Below are 12,129 nucleotides of genomic sequence, written 5' to 3' on the forward strand. Positions count from 1 at the left end.
TGGACAGCTCCGCCCCCGGGACCTCGCTGTCCTCCAACCTCGTCCACCGAAACCCCGCCCCGGCCGGGCGCAAGCCAGCCTGGCTCTTCCCCACCCCGCCCTTGCCCGGGCCCTAGCCCACCGCGCCCACCCCGCCTTCCCGAAGCCCACCCTCCTCCCGAAGACGTCAAAGGCTCTCGGCCTCTGGTCCTCTCGGTCCGGGTGAAACACCTCCTTTCTTCACTCCTGCCCTCTTATCCCTATAGTCATACCTCCTCGGAGAATGTCCGCAGCCAGTCGCCGTCAGAAAGGACCAACGGACAATTGCCTGAGAGAAATCGGTGTCCCAAGGACCAGTGGGCATCTCGTGCTCCCTGAACAGAAGAATGAGGGAGCCTGGGGATGGGGCGGCTCCCTGTGAAGTAAGTGGCATAGCAGTGCCAGACTCGAATAAAAGTAGAATATTGCAGGAGACCAAATCGTGCCACCCCCAAAACGCGCCTCTAGGACGTAGGATTAGTTCAAGGTGAAGACAGTTAAGAAGACAGATTCAAGGAAAACTCTGTCTTCTCCCGTTTGCCTAAAACCAGAACATGAATTTGCAACAGCAAAAGATTAAGAAAATTTTAAGATTTATTCATTTTGTAAAAGAGTTGCACAGAGAGAGAAGGAGAGGCAGAGAGAGAGAGAGAAAGAGGTTTTCTATCCGCTGGTTCACTCCCCAGATGGCCCCAACAGCTGGAGCTGCACCGATCCAAAGCCAGGAACAAGGAGCTTCCTCCGGGTCTCCCACACGGGTGCAGGGGTCCAAAGACTTTGGCCATCTTCTGTTTCCCAGGCCATAGTAGAGAGCGGGATCAGAAGTGAAGCAGCCGGGACTCAAACCGGTACCCATATAGGATGCCAGCACTGCAGGTGGCAGCTTTACCCACTTACACCACAGCACCAGCCCCAAAAGACAAAAATTAATGAGACGTTTAAAATAGAGCTTATTGAAAAGTTCCTGCACCAGGCACAACAGATCAAACCAAAATGGAGTCATTCATGTTGATCCCATGAAGTCCATGACATCAAGCTGAAACTAAATTGTTTACCTGATTTGCCAACATATCCGGAGAAAAAGAGACATGATATGTTAACAAATCTTCAAACGGGCCAGTTTTAGCCTGGGCCCCCCAAAACCAAAATAAAAATAACACTAGCATATAAGCATAAAGAACAGTAAGTTGGATACGAAAAAAATCATTCATTGGACAAATATTTGGGTTTCTTCTAGGTGGCAGGCAATGGTCTAGGTGCTTAAGAAAAATCAGTGAATAAAACATTTTTTTATTTGCTACAAAGAAACTGACATTTTAGTGGAGAAAAGTGATAATTAGAATAAATGAGTAAATGATGGCCGGCGCCATGGCTCTCTAGGCTAATCCTCTGCCTGTGGCGCCGGCACACCAGGTTCTAGTCCCGGTCGGGGCTCCTCTTCCAGTCCAGCTCTCTGTTGTGGCCTGGGAGGGCAGTGGAGGATGGCCTAGGTCCTTGGGCCCTGCACCCGCATGGGAGACCAGGAGAAGCACCTGGCTCCTGCCTTCGGATCAGCGCAGTGCACCGGCCGCAGCGGCCATTGTGGGGTGAACCAACAGAAAAAAAGGAAGACTTGTCTCTCTCACTGTCCACTCTGCCTGTCAAAAAAAAAAAAAAAAAAGAGTAAATGATGTTATATATATAATGGAATGAAAGAAATGGGAAATGGGCTGCAATTTTAAATAGGTGATCAGGGTAAGCTTCACTGAGTAGCTGGTATTTGAACTAAAGCATATGTGTACCTAGGGAAAAAACTTTGTAGGCTCAGGAATGTCTGGCATGTTTGAGAGACAGCAAGAAGTCCATTTAAACAAAGGGTTTTTCTTTTTTTAAGAAGATTTTATTTATGGGGTCGGCCCTGTGTAGCAGGTAAAGCCGCCATTTGAAGCGCCAGCATCCCATATAGCCACCGGTTCTAGTCCCAGCTGCTCCACTTCCAGTCCAGCTCCCTGCTGTGACCTTGGAAAGCGGTAGAAGATGGCCCAAGTGCTTGGGCCCCTGCACCCACGTGGGAGACCAGAAGAAGCTCCTGGCTCCTGGCTTCAGATCGGGATAGGCTCAGCTCTGGCTGTTGTTGCCATTTGGGGAGTGAACCAGCGGATGGATAGGAGACTTTCTCTCTCTCTCTCTCTCTCTCTCTCTCTCTCTCTCTCTCCCTTTCTCTCTGTAACTCTGACTTAAAAATAAATCTTTTTTAAAAAACACTTTATTTATTTACCTGAGAGACAAAGTCACAGAGAGGGAGACGCAGAGAGAAAGGTCTTCGCTGGTTCACTCCCCAAATGGCTACAACAGCCAGAGCTGGGCCGATCCAAAGCTTGAAGCCAGGAGCTTCTTCCGGGTCTGCCATGCAGGTGCAGCACTTGGGCCATCTTCCACTGCTTTCCCTGGCCACTAGCAGAGAGCTGGATCAGAAGAGAAGCAGTCAGAACTCAAACCAATGCCCATATGGAATGCGGGCACTGCAGGCGGGGCCTTAGACTAGTGTGCCACAGCGCTGGCCACTATTCATTATTTATTTGAAAATCAGAGCAACAGAAAGATCTTCCATGCCCTGGTTCACTCCCCAAATGCCCACCACAGCTGGAGCTGAGCCAGGCTGAAGCCAGGAGCCAGGAACTCCATCTGGGTCTCCTACAAGGGTGGCAGAGACTCAAGTACTTGAACTATTATCTGCTGCCTCTCAAGTGCATTAGTAGGAACCTGGATCAGAAGGGGCAGGAAAGACCTGGTATCCCAAGTGGCAGCTTCATCAGCTGCAGTACAATGCCTACCCTGATAGTAAAAACTTCTAACATAAAGATAGGAAGAACAAGTCACCTCTTTCACTACTTCTAGGAACTGCAAACTGAAAAAACCAACTGTGTATATTTTGCTTCTTTTTTTTCCAAACCGCATTATGACCTCCATATCTCAGTGCACTAAGTCCAATCGATATTCAATAAATATGTGTTGGTTGATTGGAATGGGCTACTTTAGAAACCTTGACCCAGGTTTCATATTTGGGAACTTTGACTTCTGATATCAAAACCTTGGAAAACCTTGCGAAAGAGTTTGCTGCAGTGAAGAGACAGTTCAGAAAGCTCACCAGGGCAGGGAGGATGGAAGGCTGTTTAATTCTGCTCCCTTGCTCTTTCAAAATATTGGTGCAAATAAGATTCAAAAAGGCTTAAAAAACATAGGGGAGGGGGAAATGTTACCTAATTTTAAAGTGTAATTACCAGGTAATATATAACAAATATTTAGTCTTATGAGTGTTATGCAAAACAATTTCCCAGGGAGCCTAACACTGAAGATTCTCTCCTTGACCAAACTCCACCCAGGTGCTTCTAAACTTTCTTCAGCTGTACAAATGAACAAAGCATGAACAGAGGTTCTAGTAGCGTCAAGCTGCAACCCTAGGTCGACCCTATTGCACCCTCTTCCAAAGTACCTGCTTGAGAAAACTCTTGGCTTGCCAGGTGTTTAGCTGTTCCAATCAGCATCTGAAGATAGGGTTCCTGTCTCCCAGCCTCTGTGGGAGTCACATCACAAATTGCCTTCAGAGCCAGTTAACAAACCCAGACAGCTTTCACAAATTCTAATCCTAACTTCTCACCCTCCTGACTCCTGCTGAGCCCCTTACCCATCCCCTTCCCTAATCCCTCATTCTCCCTTTAAAAGGTGCAGGTGCCTCAGTACCCAGGGAAGTAGACTTCTGTTCACACTGAACTTTTTTTCCCTATTGTGATAATATGTTACAGATTAACGTCTGTTGCTACTGAAACCCAGCCCCTAAGCCCTGCCCTGAATGCCCCTGTGAGATACCATCAGGCCCTTTGTCTTTCATGACCTCCCAGCCTTCCTCCATTAGCTTAAAGGGTTTCTACCCCAGCTTTTGATAATCAACTTTCTTTTAACATTAATTCACAGAATGGAGGGTGTGGTGCAGTCTGCAAGGTTCTAATCATCAGACTCATGAGGTCATAGATTGCATCCTGATATCTGGTCTTGTTTCCTGAAGTTTCTTTTCCAGGGACTCCAAGCCCAGAGCACAAAAGCACCAGCTGCCTGTAACCTCCAAACTAACAGAAATTCACCGTGCCAGCATCAAAATCCCTAAAGGATCCATATCGCTGACCAGTCGAAGGAAGGTCATGAACGCTGCAGACCAACTAGTAACTTGCACTTTGTTAAAAAATTTAATTTATAGGCGCCGGCACTGTGGCGCAGCAGGTTAAAGCCCCAGCCTGCAGCGCCGGCATCCCATATGAGTCCTGGCTACTCCTCTTCCAATCCAGCTCTCTGCTATGGCCTGGGAAAGCATTAGAAGATGGCCCAACTCCTTGGGCTCCTGCACCCCCGTGGGAGACCTGGAGGAGGCTCCTGGCTCCTGGCTTTGGATCAGCTCAGCTCTGGCTGTTGCGGTCATTTGGGGAGTGAACCAGCAGAATGGAAGACCTCTCTCTCTCTCTGGCTCTACTTTTCTCTGTAATTCCTCTTTCAAATAAATAAAATAATTCTTTTAAAAAATAAAATAAAACAAAATGAATTTATATGTTTTATTAAATGTTGATATGATGTATGATCTAGATATTTATTTGACTTACAAGACAGAATGAATTAAGAAAATTTATCTATGATTACTTAATCACATATAAAAATAAATAATTAAAAAGAAGCCACGAAGGCGCCCAGGGCAGTCTCATGTCACAGAAGTTGAAGGCAATGACTAGGCAAGTGCTCCCCAGAGAGAAGCAAATGAACACCTAAGACATTTCTGCTTTGTTCTGGAGCAAAGGATTCAGATTTTTTTAAATAATTTTTAAATGCGTATAAGGGGAACAAACTTCATGCATTTCGTATAGGTACAGTTTTTAGAGCATCATACTTCCCACTCTCCCTGCTTCCTTATATTTAAGAACTTGGCACTTCTCAGCCACAGATTCAGCCTATAAGAAACTTTACTCCTAACCCCTCGGGCAGCTCAGGAGTCAACTGAGGGCTGCCTGGCTCCTTGCTCTGCTCTTTGCAATAAATTGCTTTCTTTCACCATCCTGGGGCCAGTAATTGGCTTTCTGCACGTTGGGCAAGTGGATCCAGTTTTGGGGATTCTATAGCAACTCCACCAACCAGTTTTTGGGGTTGTTCTGTATCATTACCATTTTACAGTGTCCTGTTTTGTTTCTTTGACAGTAGTCAGCTCCTAAATTCTGCCATTGCTCCATATGTTTTGATTCTTCTTTGAAACTGCCTGGAAAGAAAGTATTCTTTCTTCTTCACATCTAGTTTCTTCCTTATTCTCAATAGTCTAAATGATATTTATTCTATCCTGGGAAAGACAGGAAGTTCAGAAGCACGAGAAGAGAAGATAAACTTACCTGACTGCATAAATCTCCACATTTTCTGTGTTCGTGGAAAACAATCCTTACAGAGTAGTCTAGGCTCACTTTTAACCTAAGGAAATGGAAGCTGTTTAAAGCTGATCACTGTGCTATGATGGATAATGGCGAAATGTAGGAAACAATGTATTTTTAAAGATAAGAATAGTTAAATATACAGGGCTACATCCATACAGATTAAAAATGTTGTTCTGAAGAATCCTTACATGAAAATACTACATAAGAGAATGTGAAATCAAACAAGGAATTATGTATAAAGTGTTTCATAGTGAAGGAAGCAGATAATAAGGTACTTGAATGCATGAATTGAACACAAGAAGGGAAAATATAAAGGGGCCGGCATGGTGGCACAGTGAGTTAAGACACCTATTGGGATGCTGGCACCCCATATCAGAGCCCCAGTTCTAGTCCCAGCTGTTCTGCCTTCAGGCCACTTCCCTGTTAATGCTGCTGGGAAAGCAGCAGAAGATGGCCCAAGCACTTGGGTCCCTGCCACCCACGTGGGAGACCTGGATGGAGTTCCTGGCTCCTGGCTTCAGCCTGGCCCAGCCCAAGCCCTTGCAGCTATTTGGGGGATGAAGCAGCACATGACAAACTCTCTCTCTCAGTCTCTAGCTCTTTTGCTCTTGTTCTCAATCTCGCTTTCGCTCTGCCTTTCAAGTAAATAAATAAATAAATCATATTAAAAAAAAAAAAAGGAAGGAAGGAAATACATAAAATGTAAGTTATCTCTAAGGCTCAGAATCTCTAGCCATCAGGGAAATGCAAATCAAAACCACAATGAGGTTTGACCTCACCCCAGTAAGAGTGGCCCTCATACAGAAATCAACAAACAACAAATGCTGGAGAGGATGTGGGGAAAAGGGCACCCTAACCCACTGTGGGTGGGAATGTAAACTAGTAAAGCCACTGTGGAAAACAGTATGGAGACACCTCAAAAATATGAATATAGACCTACCATATGACCCAGCCATCCCACTACTGGGATTTTACCCAAAGGAAATGAAATCAGTAAACAAAAGAACTATCTGCACCTCCATGTTTATTGCAGCTCAATTCACAATAGCTAAGATATGGAAGTGTTACTGGAGAAATTGCAGGGTTCTTGTCTTCCGGGCAAGAAAGAATTCAGGCGTGAGACAGAGAGTAGTGGAAGGTAAAATAGCAAGGTTATTAGGGAAGGGACATCCATAAGGATGGATGGGCACCTCTCCAGACAGGACCTGGGAGGGTGCCCAGTCGCTCGGACTTGGAGGGGGGAAGGAACGAGGTTACATGGTTGGGTGGAGAGATGACACCTGGCTAGACCAGGCGGGCAACTCAGCATAGAGGCAGAGGGCTGAGCGTGCAGTCTGGTTGAGGCCAGGGGTTTTTAAGGAGGTGGGTCTTTGTCTTCACACACCTCCTCCTGAAACAAAGGATTTTATGGCTGTAAATATTAAGAAGCTCCTGTCTGAGTTTTTCCTTGAAGGTATCAGACAGGAGGAAGCCTAGCTTGTGCCATCCTGGGTTCAGAGGAAGGGTGAACAGGACCCCCTAGAGAATGGGGATCCGGAGCAGGGTGTTTGAATGCAGATACTGGGCTGCATCTGGGAGATTGTGGAAGATTTGTCAGGCAGAAGGGGCGGGGACCTCCACCTGGCCGGTTATCAGGTAGAAGGGGGCAGGGCAGGATGTGAATACCGGGCTGCCCCTGAAACATTGTCTGCAGATGCATATGCTGGACATAGATGTCTTCTCTTTAGGCCTTTATGTCACACACACATAAGCTCATAACTGACTTCCTACCTAACAGAAGCAACCTAAATGTCTATCAATTGAAGACTGAATAAAGAAATTGTGGGATATGTACACTATGGGATACTACATGGCAGTAAAAAAAAAAAAAAAAAAAGATGAAATCCAGTCCTCTGCAACAAAATGGAGCAAGCTGGAAAACCTCATACTTAGTGAAATAACCCAGTCCCAAGGAGACAAACATCATATGTGCTCCCTGATTGGGGAGAATTATTAGCACACCTAAAATGAAAGCTATAGAAGCAAAATTGTCACTTTTAGAATCAATGTCTTCAAGAGTCCTTGACCTGATTGTAGAGGGACAGTTTACTATTGTTACTTTTTACTGTGTATATCTTTTTGTTTTGTTTTGTTGTTTTTTTTCTCTGTTTTCTTCTTTCTCTCTCATTTCTCTTCTTCATACTATATGTTGAAATCTCTATGTAACACAAAGTTAATTATATGTAATTTAAGGCAATTGGAAAAAGATCCCAGTTAAAAATAAGAGGGGGAATAAGAGATGGAGGAGGTAGTCTATAACTGTAAAACAGTCTAGTTCTTCCTACAGTCATACAGACTTACCTCTCAGGGTACAGCCTAAGAACTGGTCATGGGGCTCCAAACCCATAAGAATCGGTGGTATAGACGCGATCTTCACTATTAAAATGATCATATTAAATGTTAAAGGCAACAGATAGATCAGTCTAAGTTTAAATATATAAATAACATCAAGTATCCAGTAAAAATAATGGAATTAAAAAGGAAGGAAGGATCAACATGGGACGCAGTCCATACAGCACGCTCCTAGAATGACATTCGCAGTAAATAACACTCTGACCTCAGAAACAACCCTTAAGGCTTCCTGGTCGGGCTGAAAGGCCTGTGAGAGCATTTCAGGCAAGGAAAGCCAAGACTCTGACAGAAAAAAATATCCTACACTGAGGATCTCTGTGAGACCTCAGAGGAAAGGGAGGGTCATCAAAGAAGAGACACTCTTCTCTGAAGGGAGGTGAGAACATCCGCTTTGCTTATGGCCCTGTCCAAATACTGATGGAGTCTATGGTCACAAAAGGCTTCCATAGCCTTGGCAGCCCATGGCAAGAGCCTCAGATGATCACTGCCGTCATAAAAAAAGAGTGTTAATTGTTAAAGGAACAACAGTAGTCACTGTGCACTTGCTCCCCAGGTAGGACCTCTGTCCCTAATGAATTATATGAGAATCGACTGCAAATTCTCTCCTCAAACTGTATTCTATATGTTGTGTGTGTGCGTGGATGCAAATTGTTGAAGTCTATAATAAGCATGGAATTGGTCCTCTGTATATAAAGTCATGCTAAAAATGAACCATAATGAAGAAGGAGATGGGAGCGTAAGAGGGAGGTGGGATGGGAGCTGTGGGGGGAGTATGAGGGAAAGAACCACTATATTCTTTAAGTTGTATCTATGTAAAAATGCATTCATTAAATAAAAATTTAAAAAGTTACCTCTAGGGTATACAATTTTAGGGCAACATTTATTTCTACTCATATTAATTTTCTGAATTCCCAAATTCTCTCTAAATATTTGTATTCATATTAAGAAAGATACAGAAACTTACAGGTAAATTTCATAAGGCTCAAATGACTGTAAATGAGGCTTTCACTGGAGGGAAAAAAAGCCTAAACTTTTTCAGGTGGCAAGGAATAAAATTTTAAAAGTAAAAACAAAAAATAATGCATGAGAAAAATGCTGCCATTAGGACAAAAGGGTTGTGATCATTATCACAAATATTCTAAGAGTTCTACAGATTGATGGGAAGTGAACAATTCAATATAAATACAGACAAATGTATGAATAGGCAATTTGTCAAAGATGAAAGAAGTGTCAATGGTTTAAAAATTATATACATATAATATATATATGCATGTACATATATATATATATATATAGAGAGAGAGAGAGAGAGAGAGAGCTCCACCCCAGTAGCAGTTTAGGTAAATGCGAACCAAAACAAGGATATACTATTTTTCATTTATCATATTGGCAAAAATTAGTAAAATACAATATCTTAGTGCAGAGAAAAGTGGGGTGGGACGGGGAGGTCTTAAGAACGGACTTTCAAAGCTTGCTAGTGGAGACGTGAATGGCTACAACCTTTATCTATGAAGATTATGTACACACCATTTAATTCAGTGACTCCAGGTTTGGCAATCAATTTATATTTGTACCAGGATGCTACTGTAACGTTGTTTGTAGATGGGGGGGAGTAGAGTACCCTACATGTCCATCAATACCATGTATGGTGATTTGCTTGTTCACTTTACCATCAAATAAATGTAATTTATTCTGTGTGTTACTGGAGACGGCTGATCAGAAGTCCTTGTCTTCATGCAAAAAAAAGAACTTCAGAGGGAGACAGGGAGTAGCAGTGAGCTGCTAGCCACGTTTAATGAACGCAATGCCCCTGCTAGGCAGGCATCTCCGCAGAGAACTGGGGCCCTGCCTGGATTCAGACTGGAGATTTTATGGACATGGGTATAGGCTCACCGTTTCTCCTCCACTCCCCTCTTCTGGGATCATCCTGGGCCGAGGGCTTTCTAGGTGTGGCAGGATTTGTGAAATTCCTCCCAGAACTTCATTAGCACAGTGTTATTGGTCCCCAGAGAGCAAGATTCCACTAAGGTGCCCCTGGAGAGGACTGGAACCCACCTAACTAGGTTGTCCAAAGAGGGCAATGGCTAGCTTCCCAGGTGTGCTTCTACTTTTCCTTTTTTTTTCCCCCTCATTCAACCACACAAAAATTCCCATTTTCTTTAATCTCTGTCACATACTAGTCTAATATCTACCATGCCACCTAGTATACAGACTGTTATGCAACTACTGAAAAACAATTAAATCTGTATTTGTTGAATTGGAAAATATGCTAAGTTTAAGTGAGAGAAGCAAGTTACAAAGTATTACCTCTGGCATTATTTTCTAAGTAACTGAAAATCCCAAGTACTTACATACATGTGCCTCTCTATGCATATCAAACAATATATGAAAGTTTACAAAAGGGGAAGAATGAAGGGAATTTTAACATTTTCCTTATGTATCTATATTGTTTCACTTGTCAGAGTGAGCATATATATTACTTTGGTAACTTAAAAAAATACTGTACCAAAGAAGTACTTGTGCAATATCCATACAGAGAAATTTTGTTGGGCAATGAAATGAAGAACTGATATGTGCTCCATGGATGAACCATGAAAGCATAATGCTAAGTGAAAGAAACCAGTCACCTGTGTGATTCCAGGAAATGTCAAAATGGGCAAATCTATGCGAATAGAAAGATGAGACGGGGAGTGGCATGGAATGGGAAAAAGGCAGCAACGGCTAATTAGTAAGGGTTTCCTTTTTGGAAATTAATTGTGGTGATGGGTGAACACCTCTGTGAGTAAACTGTGAATTAAAACTTAAATGAGTATCTCAAGTAGGTGTTAAAAATACCCTTAATTATTAAAATGTGTCTTATTCATGTTCAAGAGATGAATATTTCATATCTTTGAATATAATATAATATAATATAATATAATATAATATAATATAATATAAATTGAAATATTCAAAGACTAAAGATAATTTCCAAAAATAGAAATCCAAAATGTATCACTACTTTGAAGAGGAATTTGTAAATTCCCTCTTTTCGGATGTGTAAATTCTCCTTTGTTTTGAAAATAATATTTCTTGTAACTTATAAAATGCAATGTGAAATGCACAATGAGTACACTGAACCACATTTTAGAGCCCTAAATTTTCTAGTTCCTAAAAGAGGACTGAAGCTTATGTATTTTCATTTACTTTTAAGATTATTGTGACCTGTTTGCATTCAACAACTGTTTCTTAAAATGTTTTTCAAGGTACATTGATTATACCAAAGAAATGCAAATATAAAGAAATACCCTTTACCTGGAAATATTTTTCTGGCTCTCAAAAATTTGATTTTAGCTCTAACAAGGCAAACACTTCTTAACTAAATTCTTCCTTTTAAGTAAAAAAAATTAATTGAGCTTTTTCTGCGCTTAAAAAGTAGAAACATGTATTCAACTGTATTGGGATGAAAAAAGGATAGTTTCTTGTATCGCTGAAAAGTAGAAGATCATACACTGTCAAATTTTCATTTTCTAGGAGTAAATGAATATAAAATCCATCCTGGCGTCGGAGAGAACAGCTGCTTAAATTTTCTCATAAGAGTTTCTTGTGAGCCTTTCTTCCAACAGCGCCGCTGGTGTAGTGGTATCATGCAAGATTCCCATTCTTGCGACCCGGGTTCGATTCCCGGGCGGCGCACAGATATTTTGCTCTCAATGAGTCGATTGAACAGTCATGACGAATCCTGCTGATGGAAATATTGCGGTCATTTACCTTCTCTGTAAGTTTCTATTTCATTAGAATTCACTATTAAAACCTTAGGAGCGAGACGGCAGACAAAAGTTTAGGCAAGCTCCCTTAACCCTTGCCACTGCGCAGTCCGCGGCATGCCTCGAGTCAGTGGAAGAGCGGCTGCGCAACAAGTGAACCTATGGAAGGAGGGATAGCCTTGCAGCCGGGAGGTTGAGCATGCAAAGTTACTCTGCGCCTGCGCGGCCGGGGTCACTCCGCTGGCGGCCCCAGGGCTCCCGGCTGGCCGCCATCTTGTATCGGGGCTTCATTGTTCGCGCTGGGCCAGGCGGTCGAGTGTAGTCGCCGCCACGGGAGGAGGCGGAGTAACCTCTAGTCCACGAAGAAACCCTGCTATTCCGCAGCCATAGCTGCCCAAAGGAGTTGGGAGGTAGTAAAGGGCAGGGAGCTGGACCTGGAGGCGCCGCCGCGACAGCAGCAGCCATGGAGGACGAGATGCCCAAGACTCTGTGAGTCTGGGGCAGCGATGAGGGAGGCGGGATGGTGGTCGTCCCGG

The 12,129-nt window shown here is 43.2% G+C and overlaps 1 protein-coding gene, 1 long non-coding RNA gene and 1 other non-coding gene across 31 annotated transcripts in view; all 3 read left to right on the top strand.

Annotated features, from left to right (window-relative positions):
- Positions 1-13: 13 nt before the first annotated feature.
- Positions 14-4,584, top strand: LOC138848593 (uncharacterized). The gene is made up of 2 exons (XR_011386597.2): positions 14-401; positions 4,061-4,584. It is a non-coding gene; the product is annotated as an uncharacterized LOC138848593 (long non-coding RNA).
- A 6,867-nt stretch (positions 4,585-11,451) lies between these two features.
- TRNAG-CCC (transfer RNA glycine (anticodon CCC)) lies at positions 11,452-11,522 on the top strand. The gene has a single exon. It is a non-coding gene; the product is annotated as a tRNA-Gly (tRNA).
- Positions 11,523-11,774: 252 nt separating this feature from the next.
- TIA1 (TIA1 cytotoxic granule associated RNA binding protein) overlaps positions 11,775-12,129 on the top strand; it is a 41,674-nt gene continuing 41,319 nt past the window's right edge. For 21 of the 29 annotated variants that reach the window (XR_011386536.2, XR_011386539.2, XR_011386544.2 and 18 more), the window contains exon 1: positions 11,781-12,082. Coding sequence is in view for 9 of the 29 variants with exons in the window: in XM_008254286.5 (XP_008252508.1) it covers positions 12,057-12,082 (26 nt within the window). In the remaining 20 variants the exon portion in view is untranslated. Of the gene's footprint in view, positions 12,083-12,129 lie in introns of all 29 variants that reach the window. The other 8 variants (XM_070068998.2, XM_070069004.2, XM_017340687.4 and 5 more) reach the window with 6 other exon arrangements.

The sequence above is a fragment of the Oryctolagus cuniculus genome, chromosome 2 (genome assembly GCF_051225735.1).
Source record: "Oryctolagus cuniculus isolate XC-2025 breed Fujian yellow rabbit chromosome 2, ASM5122573v1, whole genome shotgun sequence".
Lineage (NCBI taxonomy): Eukaryota > Metazoa > Chordata > Mammalia > Lagomorpha > Leporidae > Oryctolagus > Oryctolagus cuniculus.